We start from the raw sequence: 20519 nt of genomic DNA, 5'->3' as shown, positions 1-20519 counted from the left end.
ACCAAATTGAAGTCACCCCCCAATATTATAGGGGCATTAAAATTAAAGAGAGATGACTTCAGATTGGCCAGATGCTCCGGACAGTCCTGATTGGGGCCATAGTAGACTGCACAAACTAAGGAAGAACTGTCTACTTTTAACTGAGCGGATAGCCATCTGCCTGACGTATCCGTGTCATGGTTCTCTATTCTGATTTTACTGTTTATACGAATTAATATCGCTACCCCTCTTGTGCTTCCGCTTTGGCGAGAACACAGGAGATCCTGAATCCAGCTTTGTTTTTCGAATGCAATCTTACATTCTTGAGACTCCAGGTGGGTCTCTTGTAGAAGACATATATGGGCTCCTGATTTTTTCAAGAATTCACATACTCTGTTGAGTTTCCTCCCATCTCTCAATCCATTCACATTCCAACTGATTATTTTAGTTTTATTTATGGAATTCATCATTCCAGAGGATAAAATTTTCTATACACCAAAGAATATCAAAATCTGACTTATATACACAGGGAGTATTGAATAATTTACTACAACTCGTACTGCTGGCTCTATGAGGAAGTATTTTATTTGTTTTTTTCCCCCACCCTATCCCTCCCCTCCACCACCTCCACCTCCCACCACCCACCGTGAGGAACCCCCCCACAACTATCTTGGCGATAAGAAAATCGCCTATTTGAGAGGCCCCGCTCTCCGTACAGAGCCCACCGCTCATGATTACGCATATTTTTCTTAACCAGTGACCCAGTAAACTTATTACTATATTGTGATCTCCTATATACACACACACACACAATTTTCTTTTTTTTTTTTTTTTAAGTGAATTTTATGCTTAACCTTTGTTTTTCTTTGCCACATATTCTGCATGTGTCGTGGGTTAATATTTTATGATATATCGCTGTTATCACAGTTAGTATGTAATGCCTCTATTGAACCCCCTTCATGTGTGATATAAAGGTATCAACCTCCTGAACGGAGGAGAAATTGTGCGTCTTATTTCTCCATACCACTCTTAAGGCAGCGGGAAACTTCATCATAACCTGCGCTCCCAGGCTTCTTAACTCGGACATCCGAGAGCCCAGTTCCCACTGTCTTTGGGCAGTGGCTCTGCCCACATCGGAACGTATTAGATACTTAACAGAGTTAATGTGCAATGATGTATCTTTCAGAGCTCGCCCTAGAATCAACTCCTTAATTGAAAAAGAGAGAAAGTTAACCAGGATCTTCCTTGGGGCCTTCCTGCCTGGATGTTGTCTAAATGGATCTCTATGGGCTCGCTGAATCTCCTTTTCTAGATCAATATCCAGTCTATCTTTTAGGACCCCCTCTCTCAATAGTTTGCATATCAGCGACTTCACATCGCCATTCTCTACTCCTTCCGGGATCTCCAAAAATTTCAGATTATTCCTTCTGGCGTGGATCTCTAATCTCTCGATATCGCTTTGAAAAGCCCGATTCTGCGTCTGTAGAGCAGCGATGATGTCCGAGTGGCTTTGAGAACTTTTTGCTAAAATATCCACTTTATTTTCGAGTGTCTCTGTTCTAGTGCAAATATCGTCCAATTTTGACTCTAAGGCTGTACATTTCTCTGAAATTACCTTCTGATTCCCTTCGGAGATTTCAAACCTAGGCATCAATTTTGCAAATAGGTCTTCACGGAGGGAAAAAAGAAGGTTCTTCAACTGGTTGTCCCCACCGGGGTGCTCTCCACTTGGAGACTCCTCTGCGGTCTCACTACCGCTATGACATGCGTTATCCTCGCAAACGTCAGATTGCAGTACCCCATCTGGGTGACCTCCTATATCCCCTGTGTCTGAACTCACTGGTATATTACACAAACCCATGCCGATTTCTGTATCTGGTTCACATAGTAAAGGGGAGAATTTGTTAGCTAAGCAAATTGTCTCAGCGTGAGAGATCAAAGAATTCTGTGGAGATGATGGGGATGATAGAGAGATATGAGCCTGACTAGATGGTTTGGGGGGTACTGAGCATTTTGTGGAGCTGCTAGAGGGTATAGACCTACGGGGGGTCTCCTTCTCCTTCTCCATTATCTTAAAGTATGATTTCAGTGATGGAGTAGCTTTTACGGTAGTACGCCCTCCTTTTCTATCTTCCCCCAGCTTGTTCCTCTCCCTCCTATCTTTTTTTTTTTGCCTAGGTGTCTTAGGCGCCACAGTGGGTTCTTGTAAGGCCAGCTCTTGCTCCAGTAGTGAACGCAGTTGGTACCTGTTTCTAGTAGCTAAGGCGGGTCCCTTCCTTTGACCTCCACTGTTTTTCTCCGTCACTTTTTCCGCCAAGGAATTGCTAGCCGAGGCTATCTGGACCCCCTCACTCGCGTTCGAGGTCTCAAGATCCGCAGTCTCAGTACTGGGGGTGGGCTCTATAGCAAGAGAGTCCATCCCTATCCTTTGAAAGATAGCTCGCGGAAAAATGCACTGACCAGTATGAACACTAAACAAGTTCTGATAGCAACATAGGGGAGCGATATAGAGAAAATCCGGAATAACCTGGGAGGTCTCACCTGTGGCTATAATAGCTGCACTGAGGGTACAAGCCCAAAATCCCCCTCCCTTTCGCCGCCTTACCAGCCATGAACGCTGACCAGCGCTGAAACGGTCGTAATGCACCACACCACAGTGAGTGGAATAGATCCTCGCAGATGCTGCCGTTGCTCTCCTCCACTCCCCGGCGAAATCTCTGCATACACCCTGAGATCCTCCCCAGGTCTCTCTGCACCTCTCCTCCCTCCGCGCCGGTGACGCCAGGTGACGCGAGTCGTAGACTGTCATCAGCTGTTTCTCTCCCCTCTGGGTCCAAGTGCTCACCAAAATCCGCTCCGCTCTCCACAGCAGCGTGAATGACCAGGGAGAAAGGGAGAAAGGGAAAGAAAACAACCCCCTGTGAGCGCGGCACCCGGGTGAGTGGTACACAGAGTATCAAGCTCTCACCATTACATCCTAGGCAAGGAACTCCATGCAGGGATACGAGGCACGGGACACGAAAGACGGGACACGGCTAAGCGGAAAAAAAGAACCGGGAAGACATCAGACGGATAAACGGAGCCTCTCACGGCCGGCGTTAGCCTGCCGCCATGTTCCTCAAGCCCCTCCCCTCCTGATCAAGGCTGATACCTGATTCCAGCAATTTCATCCAGATAAGCTGTACCAAATCTTTGCAAGCCTGAAAGAACTCTGTTCACCAACCTCTGGATGGAGGTAGGTGCATATTTCAGTGTAAAGGGCACCACTTTGAATTGCAAGTGGCCTTCAAGTGTAAAAAAAAAGCAGACCTCTCTTTGGCTTGTGGTGTGAGGGCTATCTGCCAATAACCTGAGGCCAGGTCAAATGTATTCAGATATTTTGCAGCCCCCAACTTATCAAGGATTACATCAGCTCTTGGTATGAGGTGGGCATCAGTCTTGGTGACTGCATTTAGGCCTCTGTAGTCCACGCAGAACCTCATCTCAGGTTTCCCTCCCTTTGGATTAGGTGTGGGTACCAGTAATATTGAGCTGTCCCAAGGGCTACTAAAGGGCTCTATCACACCATCTCTAGCATTTTGGCAACCTCATCCTTGATACTAGCTTTGGCGTGCTCTGTCAATCTGTACATTTTACTTTTGACAGGTAGGCTGTCACCTGTGTCCACATCACGGGTACACCAAGATGTCAGACTGTGGTCAATGAGAACAGTCCAGCAACCTGCCTCTGTTCCTGGGCTATTAGGGTGGTAGAGAGAACCACTCCTTCCACTGTCCTATTTTTAACATCAGATGACATTAAGTCAGGGAGAGACTCACTTTCATCTTCTTCCCCTCCATCTGTCACCATGAACAGTGTGATTTCTGCTCTGTCATGGTGTAGTTTTAGCCTGTTGACATGGATTATCCTCAAGGGTTCCTTGAGGTTCCTAAATCTACCAGCTGGGTGTCTTCCCCCCTCTTTTTCATAATAGGATATGATTAGTTCACTTATCTTGAAGTGCTCTGGATTCTACAGGCTCCAATACCCACACCAACTATCCTGGCTGGTATTCCACCATTGAGGACTTCTGGTCATACCAGTGCTTTACAAGCTCCTGTCTGGCCTCCACGTTTTTGTTTACTAATTTCATGTATTCAGCTATTCTAGAATAAAGGCCCAATGCATAGTCCACAGTGTCTTGCATGTGCTCCTTAAAGGGTCTCTCCCAACCCTCTCTTACCAAGCTTAAGTGAACCCTCACAGGGTGTCCAAAGAGTAGCTCAAGTGAACTCAAGGCTACTCCTTTTTGTGGAACCTCCCTGTAAGCAAATAGCAGGCATGAGACAAGAATATGAATGAATTATTTGGCATTTGTATAACACTCGCATACTCCAAGGAGTGTCCCGGCACTGACCGTTGGAGATCTTGCATCTGCCAAAACAATGGGTGTGGTAATAATTTTGTTGGAACAGCCAGGGTTTTTATGTTTTTCCTGAACACAGGAAGCTCTGAAATGGCACAGAGTTCCCTAGGAGTTTACTCCATGCCTTTGAGCCAAGAAAAGAAAACGATCTTCCACCCTTTCTTGCCTGGCGAATTTTTGGAACCCTGGCTAAAAAGCTGTTTGAGGATCACAGCTTTCTGAGGGGGGCATCCACACATATCCTCCTCCTCAGATAAATAGCTCCTTTCTCGTTGAGAGCTTTATGTACCAGCACCAATGTCTTGAAAAGAATACTCTTTTTGATGAATATGATGTTTCCCCCGAGTTTCTCAGGCATACCCATGTTCATGCCTTTTATGGTCTTGAAGAACTTTTCTACAGGTCTATTTTCTTGAGAATGTTAGGGGGTAGTGAACTTATAGGTCACACCACACTCATCCCACATTCCGTTCAGATAGGCTGACATAACGTTATCACCCCATCTGATATGACCTCCGTAGGGAACCCAACCCTGGTGAAGATTACAAGGAGGGCCACCCAGATAAACCTGTTCCCAGAAGTAGTTTGTGGGTCTAGGAGACCAACAATGTCAATCCCCACCCTCTCAAAGGGAGTCCCCACCACAGGAAAGGGTATCAGGGAAGCCTTTGGCTTGTCTCCTATCTTGCCACTGGCTTGGCAGGGGGCACAGGAGCGACAAAGCTCCCTCATCTTCTCAGTCATCCATGGGCAGTAAAACGATTGACTAACCTTTCCCAGGTCTAGCTGTGCCCCAGGTGTTCAGCTAAGGTGATGCTGTGGGATACGTTAACCGGGAACTCTCTGTATTGTTGTGAGACCACAAGCCTCCTGGTTGCTCCTGGTTTGGGGTCCCGTGCCCCATTATACATGAGCCCCTCCTCCCAGTGTGCCTTGTGGGTACTACGGGCAACCCCACATTCCTGTTTGGCAGCTAATTGTCGCAGGACCTCAAGAGTGGGACAAGTCCTTTGTCACTGTCTCAATTTTTGCCTAGCGGGACCGTCTGTCATTGGAGCTCTGTCAGCTCTGGCCCGTTTGCTAGGGAGACAGCCTTCTCTTCAGGCGCCAGGCCTTCCCCGTAAGGCCTGGCGCCGGCGCCTGTGGACTTTGGAAGGCGATATACCAGTCTTTTCTTCTCTTCTCCTCTCTTCCCTGGTCCACTGTTTCATGCTCCCGGGTCCCTTGATTTTCCCTAGGTGCCTTTTGTGCTCTTTTGGATACAAACACCCACTCAGGGAGACCCAGCATTGCTACATGGGTCCTCCTCACCACCTCTGCCAAGGCAGAAGTCTCAAGGTAATTTCCCAGCAAACACTGTACTGGGATGACAGGGGACACAGCTACCTTCTTTGGGCCAGTAACCCCTTCCAACCCTAGAATGACCAGTAGCCTTCAAGGCCATAATTTGTGATGCCACTATGGGAGAAGCCAGCATTTCTTGGGGGCAGTCTTAATATCACGTTAAAGGGAACAGACTTGTCACATATGGACAGTCATGTGTCAACCCTAAGAATGACTGTGGGGTCTTTGTTTATCCCACCGTCACTGGATATCATGATGCACTGTGAGACCATTTAACTTGTTGTGTTTTAGCACCTTCTGAAAAAATGTATAGTAAAATTCACCATTATTTCCTTATATTTTTCAAAATACTCTTGGGAAGAACCATCCCCCCTGACCAAACAGTGGCTGGGCCAGACCCTTGGAGTTGCTCTGTGCAGTATGGATGCTGATAGAACTAAACTAGCCAAGGCTTGTTCCGGGTCCCAGGCCTGCCATTCCTATGGTGACTGAATGGACTGCAATAAAAGATATATGAGTGTAATTAGTGAAAGGGGAATAAAAATAAATATTTAATGATAAAGAAAGACCTGGTTGTCTGAAGGAGTCCCATATAACGTGGAAAAATCCATGTGTGCCCCTCACACTTAAGATATTCACCTGACCCAAAACGGATTCGTTTCATTTGTTTATTTGTGTTATTATTCTATGTGGATACTCTGTAAAGTATATGCTAATAGTGCCCTTCACACAACAAAACAATTTATCCCGACACTGAATGGTAATGGCAGGTGGAAATTCTGTTCCTGAGGGGTGCTGGCAACTGGCGAGAGAGGAAAGTTCACTCAGCGTCGTAAGGAGGAGGGAATATTTAAGTGTTGTTGCCTGAGCTTTCAGTTTATGCGTCTGTTTTCGCAAGCTAAAATTTGTTCTTAACTACAGTCTCAGTGCCTAAGAACCCTGGGCCACATGTACGACCATTTCATGTGCGACTCTCAAATTGCGATGTTTAGCTACTCGCGATTTGCGAGTCGCAAATTGAAATGTACAACAGTGTCTCAGATACTGTTTGTGATTTCCACATGGGTCTCAAGGGACCTGCCTCATTAATAATCATGAGGCAGGTCGCAATTCGCAACCCATTTGGAATGGCCAGCTGTCACAGGGATCAGCAGACCATCATATCTGTGACTGCTTTTTAAATAAAGCTGTTTTTTAAAAAGAATGCATCCCGTTTTCCTTTGCATTTAAAAAAGAAAACTGAAATGTTTCTGTTTCATTTCTTAAGAGTATACAGTGGTTTTCACTCCCGGTCACAAAAGGAAGGGGTCCCCTGGAGACCCCTTCCCGTTTGCGACTGGCTTATCACCTACTTGAACTAGGCGGTAAACTGCATCAGGGCCACAAAACAGTCTTACATTGCCTTGCGACTCGCTATTAGGAAGGGACACCCTTGACACGCCCCTTCATAATAGCCACTTGCAAACCCTATTTTGCGAGTTAGTAAAAGGTTACTGACTCGCAAAATAGGGTTGATACATGCTAGAATCCTTTTTAGAGGTTGCAAACAGCCCAACTCTCCGCTAAAAACAGTCATACATGTGGCCCCCTGACTCTAAGTGTCGGCTGTGATGCAAAAATTGTCAAAAAGTGGGACCAAGCGAAGTTTTGCTTCCTACCAAATAAAACAATTTATTTCAGTCTGGTATCCCCTAGAGGCCTTTTGTGGTGGTACAGTAAGGTAGCTATTCATAGTCGCAGCCCACATAGCCACCATCCTCTCTGCTGCTGTCACGTAGTACGCCTTGCCCAGTCCTGACACTCGGTTCGGGAAGAGTGGAGGAAAATAAAATAGCAATAAATTAACTTTATTACCATTTTATTTTTAATCTCTTTGTCTTTTTTTGGGCATTTTGGTTGGTGGGGCAACATTCCTCTGCTCAAACAGAAGAGCTGCCCCTGAAAGACATAGATAGAGCCCTCTTATCCTGTACCAGTCACAGAAGGGAGATGGGGCCAGTGAGAAAAGAGAGATTGGAGAAGTATGAAATGCTCGTAGGAAATGGTGTGTCAACAGCCAGAGCAGCCAGCTTTGGAACTGGGGAACTAGGGAACCGGGTTCGAGTCTCGGCGCTGGCTCAGCATCCTGTGATTATGGTCAAATCGCTTAATCTCCTTGTGTCTACAAAAAATGAACGTGTCCTCCTTGTGTATTGTAACTGGTGCTCACGCAAAGCACTCCTATAGCTCGGGTCGAGTTCGTGCTATAAAAACACTGCAAAACAAAAACGTTAACCATCACTGGTGTGGTTTACCTCCCACCTTGCACTATTCATAACTAAATTGTATGCCCTGTAGGTCGTTCAGTGATCGAGAGGTTTCCCTGGAGTATCCAAAGTCCACTAGTGTTCCTCTTACCAGCGCACGATGAACACTAATGAAATGGGTGATTTGGTTATGGTGTCTTCATCTAAGTTTCAGTGCCCTGTGTGCAAAGAGAAAGCAGCAGTGACGTCACAGGCGATCACTTATAGTAAGAAAGACCAAGTACAAAAACAAAAACAGGTCTCTAAGAGAGAATAAATACCCTTGGTGGTCTAAATACTACATATGCTATGGGGTGCTGTCTGGATAAAGTACAAATGTAAAGAAGTGCCAAACGAGCGTTGCGGAAACCGCCGACGGAGCGCTAAGTGAGCATTGTGCATGATGTGGTAGAGATGCATAATGAACCCCGTGAACCCACTCAACTCAGCTTCTGTAAAGTTTTTATTAATAATAAGAACGGAATTAGACAAGCAAGATTAATTTGAGATGTAGTATAGGTTGTATATAATATATGATTTGTAATATGAAGTCAGAACTACTAATAGCTGCTATATTTAACAAAAAGGATGATTTATTTATTTACTAATGAGTGTTTTATTAATTTTCAAACCAGACTTTTTTACTTATTACAATAGGAATTATAGTCACTATAGTGTAAGATTTTAATTAATCAAACAATAAAAATTGAATTGAATTGCATAATGAACCCTGTCCGTGGCATGCTTGCTGGGCATAATGGAACAGAACATCATATGCTAACTGGGCACAGTTTGATCTGGCTACTATGTGCTGACTTGGCCTATTGCAATTAGTCAATGATATGCTGAGTGGGCATAATTGAAACTTACCATGGTGTACTAAACAGGCATATGGTAAGCTGGCTGTTATGTGCCACGGGGCATAATGGAAACTGGTCAGGAGGTGCCTATGAGCATAAAGGAATCTGGCACTGGAGTGTTGATTGGACATATTAGAAACTGCCCATGATGTGCTAGCATTGCATAATGGAATGTAGACATGTGGTGCAGACTGGATATGCAGGAAACCAACATTAAAGAGCCAACCGCACTTAATGTAAAGTGGGCATAATGGTGAAATGGCAAAGGTGGTTAATAGGCATTATGAAAACTTGCAATAATGTGATGACTAAACATTCTGAAACCTCTTCAGCGATGTGCCAATTGTACATAATGGAAACTGGCTACGTTGTGTGAAGTATCATCTTGGAAACTAGCTAAGTTGTGTGAAGTATCATCTTGGAAACTGTCATTCAGATAGTAACTGGACATAGCTGAGCACATATCATTTCCCAAACGCTGTTACCACTATCTAAGCCCAAGTATCCCAAAATTCCCTGGAGTGTTTCCTAGCAATTTGTGACCTATGCTGCTTGCTGAAAGTGTTTTAAAATGAATAATGTGCTGCTAGTTTTTCCCAGGGATTCATGGAAGGAGAAGGGAGAATTCCAAGCCATCATGTAAAGTGGTCTTTAAACTATTATAAGCTTTACTACATTTCTATAGAAATACACCTTGTGGAGAACCTCTGCAATCCCAAACTTGTCTTTAAAATGACCACCCTCAAATGAATGTTCCTGCTTAATATGCTTTAGGAAGTGCTGTTTCACCTTAAAGTTTCCAAAAATGTCCTTCTATTACTAGTTTCAACACATATTACCTGCCCAAGGACGTTTAGAATGCGCAAATGCCCAGTTTATCCCAAACTTCTACTAGGAGAAATCTCACAGGAGACTTCTGAAAAGATGTCTGTGGGGCCTACACAAAATATCACTGACATTTTGGTTTTGAAATGTCGGCAGGTATGAAATGTGTCATCTCTTTTGATGTTAATGGCGCAACCTCATAAGTATCTGCCTCCACCCTTCTTGAGTAAACAGAAAGAGAAACATTGGCACTGTGTGTGGGAAAGTGGTGATATACAGGCTTGGGGGTTGGCGAAGAGCTCAGTCTGGCAGAAGTTGTCGAACAGACTCCTTCATCAACATATTAGATAATAAAAGGAATTATGAGTGACACCCACACCATCAACCAAGAATGCAGAGCAGAGAGGCAATACAATCCACAGCCTGCAGAATCAAGGCTGATCAGCACATGGCTGGGTCTAGCCTGAGGTGGCATTCTGGGTAAACACATGATGGAGCGGAATGCAGCCCTCTTCATTATCAGTGGCTAAGATGAATTCAAACACCCCACACATAACTTTGTCATGATCTGGCGTGACAGCGCAGCTGTTGCCAGACAATTATATGAGCATCACGAGAGGGGAGCCTTGACTCCGCCCACTTGTTGGGAGCCACGAGTGCATGTTTTGATTGGGACATAAAAGGCGCTTGCCCTTCACCAAGCTGTGATTATATTGTTTATTTTCGCCAGCTAACCAAGTTTGAACTTTCAGGGGCACAGACATGACTTTGGAATGCTGTTAAAAAGTGTCTACGATAACTAGATAATTATTATTATTTTTTTGTGTTATATAGCGTCAACTCGACCCAAAGGTATCCGAGCGCTTTACGTGAGCACCAGTTGCATTACGGACTGACACATTAATTTTTTAGTTGGCACGGAGAGAGTGATTTGCTTAGATCCACAGAATGTTGATCGTCCTGGCCGAGGCTCTGACTCGGTACTCCAGCTTGGAGGGTGACCACTCTAGCCATTAGGCCACAACCACTCCCACAATTTATGTTGTTTGTCTCTGGCAGCAGTACAGATGAGAGAGGCCAGTTTTTTACCTACAAGGATGCTTAGGTCTGGCTTGACAGTGCAACTGTCACCTGGCCTTTTAACCAACCCCAATATAATTCCACAATTCTTTGCTTACGCACAAATATATATTCATTACCATGCTATTTGCTTGTAATGCTTCATTTTACCATACACCATTCTCTTAAAGCCAGACCTACTGACATCGCCAGTGCTTGTTAGATTACTGCAGTGCGACACCTTAAGTGCAAGGGGTACGCTCCGACGAAGCTCCATTGGCACGTTGCCGCTGACCCAAGCTGCACCCTACTGAAGAGCCCCAACTAGAGCAAAACCGGTCTTGGGCTGCCTGTGTTCTGGCCCAGGGAGGATCTGGCTTGGCGGTTCAGATTGAGCTGTTCCTATTGGAACAGGATCAAGGCTGATTTGCATTTGACCGGGTCTAATCTAAGGTGGCATTGTGGATGAAAAAACAATGGACTGGGATGCGGTCCTGAGTGGCTGAGATCAAGCAGCCCACCCATCACTTTTCTGTTTACTCCGGTGCCATATAGCAGCGGTGAGTGCAGAGCCGACTCTATATGAGCCAGGGTATTATTGAGATTGGTGTAGGGGGACCCCTCCAACTTTACGGCAGGGTTCCTGCTCCACTAGACTCAAAAATACTGCATTCCCTCAAACTTCTCCCTCTCTGGCTAGCTTTTAAACATATTGAACTGGAAAATAAGCTATATATTCCATCAGAGCTCTGGTCAGGGCCCCCATCTCATATTGTGAGGACAGGTGACAGGAGGTTATCTGTCTTTGACATTGCAAGGTTACATGAGAGGCCCATGCTCACTTCTGCTTTCCAAGGTACATGGTTATTTTGATCGTGACTATCACTGGTGCAAGCATAGTCCTGGGCTGTTCTATGTGATTGATTTTATTCTCCATTTTTTTTTGTGCTTCTTTTTACTGATGTGTGTTTAGTTGCTAGTTCAGTTGCCATAGAGATATTTACTGGGCTCTGTTTCATGAAGCGGCTAATCTCAGAGGAATAATTTACTTTATTATGGGGCTCTATAAACAGAATAAAGACAAAGATAAACATTCATTAAACTGCGCATTCATCTTCCTCTTGCACCGACATGGAAATCAATGCAGCTTTTCCCACGTAAGTGCCGCATGCTGGAGATCTACGCTGCGGGGGTGAGGCAGATCCGGAATGGTGTGTTGTGAAACTGAGAGACTGTGAAAGGCTGGTTGGGTGTAAATGTATATGTACTCGTATAGCGCACTGCCACCCCCAACGGGGGTATCCTGGCGCTTTTACTCATACCGCTGTGGAACCCTTCCTGGCCTTTCCCTGTGAAATGTCCACTCCTGGGCACCCCCAAGGTGAAGCCAGGCATCCCAGCGTTGTTGGGGCCGTTGTGAAGATTAAGCAAGCTATTGCCCAGAGTTGCAGCGTGGGACCCATGATTAGAATAGGCACCGAGGCGAGAATTATCAGGTCTGAGGAAATTGAATCCAAGACCCGCCGAGGCGGGGGATTGAACTCTGGTCCCGGGCCAGAACTCTGCATCAGGGTCTGCCGCTCTAACCATTGAGCCACACTTTGGGTGGTCACACGTAAGCTAAGCATAACATGCCACTGAGAACAGATTTACAGATATACAAAGCTTTTTTGTGGTCGCAAACGGCGAGGTTCACAGAATCGAGCCGTTTGTCACGGCTAAAAAGCTTTTTACAATGTACAGAAGGTAAATTGCGTTTCAGTAACTTGTTACCGAATCGCAATTTGCGTTTGCGACCCAATACTGATTCAGTATAAATACTGAATCAGAAAGGTGTGAAGTACTGTTTTGCAACTAAATTCCGGTCACAAAACAGTAATATTTTACCATTAGTCAATCCACTTGCAAAGGCGAAGGGGTACCTTGGGGGACCCCTTCCCCTTTGAGAATGTTAAAAAAATATTTTTTAAGAGCAGGCAGTGTTCCCACGGACCATTGATTACTTTAAAAAAAATAAACTGCAAAGTTTCATTTTATCTTTTTAAACGCATCCTGTTTTCCAATAAAAAAAACTGGCTGCATTACTTTATTAAAAAGCAGTCACAGACATGGTGGTCTGCTGACCTCGGGAGGCCACCATCCCTGTGATGGCTGCGATTCGTAATGGGTCGCAAATTGAGACCTACCTCATTAATATGCATGAGGTAAGTCTATTTGTGGACCACTAGGAATCGCTAATGAAACTCAAAAGAGTTTCATGTATTAGGAATACCAATTTCTTAATTGCGATTAGGAGAGAATCGCAATTAGGAAATCGGTATTCCTAATGTTTGTACATCGGGCCCAGAATTCTTGACTTCTATTTGGGATTTCACTCTGGCCGTTTACAGGCACCAGCCTGTGAGGACTTTTCCTAATATATGCCAGTAGGTCAGTCTACCTCGGCTTTCAGTGCCAATTGATACAGTCTCTCTGGCTGAGATCTCAGTCTCGCCTTCTTGGACTTCCCTGCTCGATGCATTAACCCCTTCAATGCGCATGACGGAGCGGTTCCGTCATGCGCATCGGTTGCGCTGTTCGTATGACGGAACCGCTCCGTCATGGCCCCACCCGCTCAATAGAGCCTTCAGCACAGCGTGGTAATCCGCGCCGCGCTGAAGAGGTTAAAGACTGGAGAATTCTGTTATCGACCGAAACAATTGGAGGAATGTTATCCATGGAATCACCAAGAGTCAGGCAGGACTGAATGGATCGGAACAACAGCAATGCATTAACCTATGTGGCTGCATAGAAGAAACTGGGGGAGGGGACCTCCCTAGGGGGACCCCCAGTGATGGGGGGGGGGGTGTGGAACGGAGGGGGTGATGTGGGAGGGAGGGGGGTGCAGTGGAAATAAATGTGTGGAACAAAATGAGTGGCAGTAAGCCGCTCTGTAATAAGCCACCACTTGCATATCTTTTGTCATTTAAATCCCAGCTGGGAGAAAGTGTCAAAAGGGAAGGGACTATAGTCTTCAAAACCCCCATCCACATTTTTAATAACCACACTGGGAATACTTTTACACGTTAGTAGCGCCTGCCTGAGCAGAATACTATGTTTGGCAATCATGTGTTTGATTGTATTTTTTAAATGGTAACAGAACTTACGTGCAATGTTTAAATGAGTCTATACATATTTAAACATTGCCAGTTTAATAGAATAACTGTGAAAAGCTTTGAGGGGGCCCCCAATGATTTTTTTCCCCAAAAGTTTGAAGACCACTGCTGTATAGCATAAACCTACCTTCAAATCAATATAGCGCTGCACAGGAGGGTGACTTTACAATAGGGAATTGTGAAAAGGTGGACTGAGATGGAAACGGGGGTAACAGAGGGCGAATGGCAGATAAGGTGGGGAGCACAGTTATTTTGCAGGTTTATATAGTGCATACTCAGCCTCAGGGCTGTGGAGCACTCCACATGCCCACCAGATCACATTACACAAGATCTGGTTGATTTTTCGAAGGCTCGGTGCGATTAGGTGATTTGCCCAGGATCACAGAATGTTGAGGCTACGCCGGGACTCGACTCTGTTGCTCACCCAGTTCCAAAGTCGGGCCTCCGGCCGTTGATGAAGAATCGAGCTGCATAATAAAGAACCGAGCTGCTGATAGGCAGTATAAAGGGCACGAGAAAGGAGTGTGGGTTCAAAGGCGGATGATCTCCAAGGGGAGGTCGGTGATTGGTTGAACAGAAGGCAGCGTGTGATGGAAGTCTCCAAACACAATACCACCTTTTAGGTCAGCAGTTAATAGATTGAACACTTCCTCTTCTTGGGGCCTGCACACTCAATAAACGCAAGGCATTGGCCAGGACGCTAATTCGCACAACTTGGTATTCAGGAAAGTTTTATTTTGAAAACGGGAGAAATTTGATAAAAATAGATTCCACAAGACAAATCCAGTATGTTTTTCCAAGGTTTTGAGGTATGCATGGTCTGTCCAAAGAAGTGCACACTTCAGAAAGCAAAGGCCACACTTTGATGTTCACAATATTTCTGGGAGCTCCTCTGTGCCTAACTAGATCTGTGCAAGCTGTGAAAATTGCCTTTTTCGGGGGTAAGGGGAGTGCTCCAACCGGCGAAAGCCCATTTGGCCTGGGCCTCTAAAGCCATCGCATCGCTCCTCGGGTTTTCCACTGGGATCGCTGGTGAGGAACCATTTCAAGTTGTCAATGCAGACTAGCCCACTCCAGTCACTGGAGGTCAGCGCCAAGAGACCCAGACAGGTGGTGTGCGCTATATAAGTGCTGTCTGTTGTCGTGACCCGTTTCATATGATCGACTCTGGTACAATGTGAAGATGGCGCCTCTGAATTTAGAGGATGGCTCCGGCTTTTTTCGAGGGTCTGAATGATAAGGTGACGTCACCCTAATGAAGACAGGCTCGGAGGTGGGATCTGCGTCTACTGGGACAGCTCGGTGGGTGAGGCGGTAGTTGACAGAAGTGTAAAGCGTTCTGGTGGGGTACAGAGTGTGCGTATTATAGCGCTACCCCGGCTGTGCTCGCTCTGAGTGAGCTGCGGTGTGGGAGCCGGAGTGCGTGCCCGGCAGCCATCTGGATCTCGCATCCTGACAGCTCTAATCGGCCCACAGTAGCAATAGCAACTGTCAGATTAGGGGGTGACACCCCCGGCAGGGGGTGCGCGAGCCGTCCTATCGCCTGCCTCTGGAGGCCGGGGGAGAAAGCTCGGGGAAGGGAGAGCTGATAACCAGCTGTCCGAGCTCCGAGGAACCGGCAATGGCGGGTGTCGGCCGGAAGCTTTTTTGTGGGACGGTGCGCAGGTGGGCTCCGCGACCTCTGAGGCTGAAGACCCATCACATGTGGATTCATTCGTTCCAATAGTATCAGTTTATCATAAATGAACAACTTTCTTCTTCCAAGTTGGGGGCCGGGCGCCTCTATGTGAATTGTATAAATATAGACTTAAAAAATCCCAAATCCTTTAGGCCTGCAGCCCTGCACCTTGTGTCACAGGTGTGACCTACTGGCTTTGCCAATGCTTGTTTTTCTTTTGCTGTTAGAAACGATGTTATTTGACTTGTATTTTGAAACAGGAAATCGTAGAGCGGTACTAAGCAGGCTCAGGTGCCAATCACAGTGGAGGGGTCTGCTTTGTGTCGCCGGCATGCCCAGGCTTTGCCTGAATCCTGACGTTCCTGCAGGTGTGACAGGCGCAGGAGCTGAGATATCACAAAAGAAGTAGAAAGACTGTCAGAACCCGTTTCAGAGGGCCACGGGGCAAGCAGGGGCCCCCTTCCCCAACCGTGGCGATTGAGGCACTTAACCCCTGATGCCCTGGGGCCCGGCTCTAATGATGAATCCTCCAAGTACTTAAAAGTAAAGTGCTTTATCGAAGGAAAAGGAGCGCCGCAGCTTTACAAAAGTATAACTCACTCCAAGGGCTCGAGCTGCACGGTCCCAAAACTCCAGGACATGCAGATGAAGGACTGGAATGAGACGAGGTCACAGCTAATAGAAGGGCGCGCGAAGGCGCGTGCAAAACAAACTCAGACCAAAACAAATGTGAAGGAACGCAGCACCGGCCTACTATGGATTCTGAGCAACTGCACCCCATCTTCACTTAACTCTCAGTGGTACACGCTGTCAAGCAGTCCAACGCTCCGCGAGGGAGGAGGTTTGGGGGGGCCTTGATTCAGATTAGTGAACATGGGCTCCCAACTTAAAAATGCGTGTAGCAGGAATAAAACACTGTCCAGCTAAATGCAAATTTTTATGAAAAAAGAAAAGTATTTTATTTCTATCGCTAACCTCACAGAGGGAAAATACAACATTTATAAACAATAACACTATTCCCTTTGAGGTCCGGGCTCTAGTTTTTCAATGGGAATCCCCTTTGTAACTCCCTCGTGTTAGCTCTAGTGGTTATTCGGTTATTCCCCATTCACTGTTGGCAACATCCAGTGAATGCCTTACCAGCAGTCCGTGTCTCAAGAGTCCACTCTGACTCTAAAATTCAAGTCAAAACTGTCCTGGCGCTGCAGCGCTCTCAGCAGCGAGTTCCCCTGGGGCCATTAGGCCTAAAATAAGACTTAGGTCGGAGTGATGCTTGCAAAGTCCTGCAATGGGGCCTTTCTCCGGCGCTCGCAGGAGCTCAGGTCCAGATCAGGTGAGTCGGCTGCACGCAGACTCAGCAGGAGGTGCGGGCTCTCTCTCCCTCACGATAGCGCTCAGTAGTTTCCTGCACTCCTCCTGTTGTGTAAGTGTCTTCATGCTCTCGATTGGGGGGGGGGGGGGAGGGGGGGATGATTCAGATGCTCTGGTCCTCAGTTCCAAACTTGGGAGACGATGCGCTCAAGGCGTACTCCTTGCTCAACGAGATTGAACCAGTCACAGTCCTTGTTGCTCCTGGTGACCTATGGGCCACCACTGCTTGTAGCCTTCAGGTTCCAGGTGATCAACACTGCACAAGTATTCCCGGCAGACCCCCTTGGTGTACGGGGTTAATGCACGGCTGCCACACAAGGCTTTGGCTCATACCGCATGGCAGTCTTGATTTGGCATACAGGGTCACTGCAATGTTGCTATGCACGCTTAGTCCCTTACCGCAAGGCAGTCTTTACCACAGCAGCCCCTCCTAACATACGGAGCTGCCGCAACGTTACAGTGCAAGGCTTCGTCCCGTACCGCACGGCAGTCTTTACCACAGCAGCCCCTCCTAACATACGGGGTTGCCGCAACGTTACAGTGCAAGGCTTCGTCCCTTACCGCACGGCAGTCTTTACCACAGCAGCCCCTCCTAACATACGGAGCTGCCGCAACGTTACAGTGCAAGGCTTCGTCCCTTACCGCATGGCAGTCTTTACCACAGCAGCCCCTCCTCACATACGGAGCTGCCGCGACGTTACAGTGCAAGGCTTCGTCCCGTACCGCATGGCAGGCTTTACCACAGCAGCCCCTCCTAACATACGGAGCTGCCGCAACGTTACAGTGCAAGGCTTCGTCCCGTACCGCACGGCAGTCTTTACCACAGCAGCCCCTCCTAACATACGGGGTTGCCGCAACGTTACAGTGCAAGGCTTCGTCCCTTACCGCACGGCAGTCTTTACCACAGCAGCCCCTCCTAACATACGGAGCTGCCGCAACGTTACAGTGCAAGGCTTCAAACCTTACCGCATGGCAGCCTTTTCCATGGCTATCTTCACGGCGGCCCACTCCTGGCATATGAGGGTTGCTGGCTCAGTCCTGCACACGGGCAATGATCCGATTGGTGCAGTAGCCATTTCCTCACAGCTCGCTCAGGGAGTCCACTTGACATGGCTCCCCACTGGGCCTTGCTCCCTACAACACTCTCCTCATCCTCACAGGGTGCCCTGTTCTTGGCAAGCAGGCAGGTGCTGGTGGTCCAGGCTCCAGTTCAGTTGGTCTTGGATTTCCTAGGGATGACCCCCCCATTCAGTAGGGATACTAGGAGGCCTAGGCCCCCAGTCCTGATCACAGGCAGAAGTCTTGTAGAGCTTCCCCTCCTAACAGAGTCTGTCTGGTCGCTTGGCAGATGAACATTTTTGGGCTCTTAACCTCCTCCTCTTAAAGTCCATTTCCAGACACCAAATGTGATTTAAGGTCTGAGTCTTTAAAGTTTTTTGTTGGGGTTCTGCTCCTTTTGCGGTATCTAGTTCTCTGTCCCCTCTTCCTCTTGAAGAGCAGTCTGTCACAGTAGGAGTGTCTCAGAAGCTGATAGTCTAGAGTTCACACATAATGTCAGGCACAGTGATATGCGTCTCAAGCGTTTAGACCGGGGCTTTCAGCCATACTCATTATTATTCCCTTTTCAGCCCCAGAGATGTGTCCAGGCCCCGTCCTTGTCACTGAATCAAAGAGCACGCTTTGAACTGTACAGGTCCATTCCTGCACCTCCCCTCCCCAGTGTGTGCCCACCCAGTTTATAGGAATGCAGCAATCCACAAACCTGTCCGGTGGGATTTCTCTACCTCCTCTCCATCTTTTACCATGAAGGCCTTTGTCTCCCAAAATGGATCCCAGGGCCCTCCATGTATTGTACAATTCACAGGGCACACATACACCCGGTGCATGTGTACAGCATACACCCTCTGCACAGTACTGTATCCTCCATGTACTGTGCCACTCACAGGCACACATACATCCAGCATATGCAATTAATACTCATCGACTGCCCAGCATTGTATCCTTTATCTACTGTACCTCTCATAGCTGCACATTCATCCAGCATGTGCATTTAACATGCTCGCTCTGCACACGGCAATTATTGCACCACTCACGAGTACACATACAACCAGCACATGAAGTGCCTGTACACATTGCACAGCACTAAATCCTTCAGATACTCTACCACACATCGGCACATGCACCTCCAACACATGCATACACTATGCACACACTACACATTACTGCATTATGCCTGTATGACACCCTCCCCAGGCACACAAACACCCAGCGCAGGTACACCACTTCTGCACTGCGCAGCATTTCACACTGACCTGATGTAGGCCAAGGGTGAGTTAAGCACACAGCAGCGGAACCTTTAAAAAGTGAGTTCGCCTGTAGGTCTCTCTCAAGTGATGCCGATTAAAAAGGACCTGTTCACTCCTCCAGATCACTGCACGTTATGCTGCCCCCATCGCGCTCGTGCTGCTTAACTTCTGGCGAGGGTAGCAATCTTCCACCACTATTAGGGCAGAACTTTGGGCACCCCTCCCAGTCCAGCTAGACCGCATTCCATGAGACAGTCATGGTGCACATGCATGATCCATGTTTGCCTGTGACAACAAAAATCAGCATTAGGGATCCGGATAGCAGTACAGTTGGGCACTTAGGGCAGGGGTGCACGTCCGTTACTACGAAGTGGACCTTCATGTTTCAAAAATGACTGTAACTGGCTGGGTGGGGATGAGGCAGGGGTGGGTGTTGTGATGGAGAGTGGCTTGCTAAAATAGATTACAGTTGAGAGGCCTCCTAGTTCATCAGGACCACAAGTGAAAGAGCTTTAAATTGAGCTTATTACAGTTGTAAATTGAAGAAGGAGGCACTAAGCTCAAAAAGACGGTCACTGAACTGTGAAAATAATTGTAAAACTACTGAAAGCATAACTCAGAAAAATAAAAGTAGTGGAATGCAGTTCCCATTCGTTCTTGTTGTACATGAAAGTCGTTGCTTAATTCATTGTGATTGTGTGCAGATGTTGTTTCTTCTCTTTTTTGTTTAACATGCCTCCTTTTCTGCTTTTGTTTTCATTTACAGCATGACGGGAAGCCGTACTGTCACAAGCCTTGCTATGCTACGCTCTTTGGCCCCAAAGGTTCGTAAATTCACAATGCATTATTTTACAAAACCTCTTACACCTAAGGAAGCATTTTTGTTGATTGTCTTTTTTGTGACCTGAATATCTCAACTTTCATGCCATCCAAATCCAGTTGGTGAGCGTCAGTACAACCGATTTAAAAACATGGCACCGCGGCGTAGAGGTCCTTGCAGTAGCCCAATCATTTTAATCCTGGCCCTTTAAAAGTAAGACAGTTCTGTAGAGAAGCCCAGTAATCCTGTGCTGATAGGTTTATCCTGGAGGAAAGGCATCTGCCTTTACACTGCGGGTGTGCCAGCCATGGCTAGAAGAGACTCTCCCATTGTATTTATCCCTTTCAGGGAGAGCTGGCACTGTTTGAAACCCTGCAGACTAGTGCTGGTCCATTCCCACTGAAGGTATTACAGTCCTGCGGGGAAGTGCCA

General features: G+C 46.9%; 1 protein-coding gene across 1 annotated transcript in view; it reads left to right on the top strand.

Annotated features, from left to right (window-relative positions):
• The window catches only part of LOC146799599 (cysteine-rich protein 2), a 226426-nt gene that overhangs the window by 137208 nt on the left and 68699 nt on the right, over positions 1 to 20519 (top strand). The window contains exon 3 of the mRNA XM_085627170.1: positions 20034 to 20091. Coding sequence (XP_085483296.1) covers positions 20034 to 20091 — 58 coding nt within the window. The remainder of the gene's footprint in view (positions 1 to 20033; positions 20092 to 20519) is intronic.

This window comes from Triturus cristatus, chromosome 9 (assembly GCF_964204655.1).
Source record: "Triturus cristatus chromosome 9, aTriCri1.1, whole genome shotgun sequence".
Taxonomy (NCBI): domain Eukaryota; kingdom Metazoa; phylum Chordata; class Amphibia; order Caudata; family Salamandridae; genus Triturus; species Triturus cristatus.
This window is presented reverse-complemented; position numbering and strand designations above follow the sequence as displayed.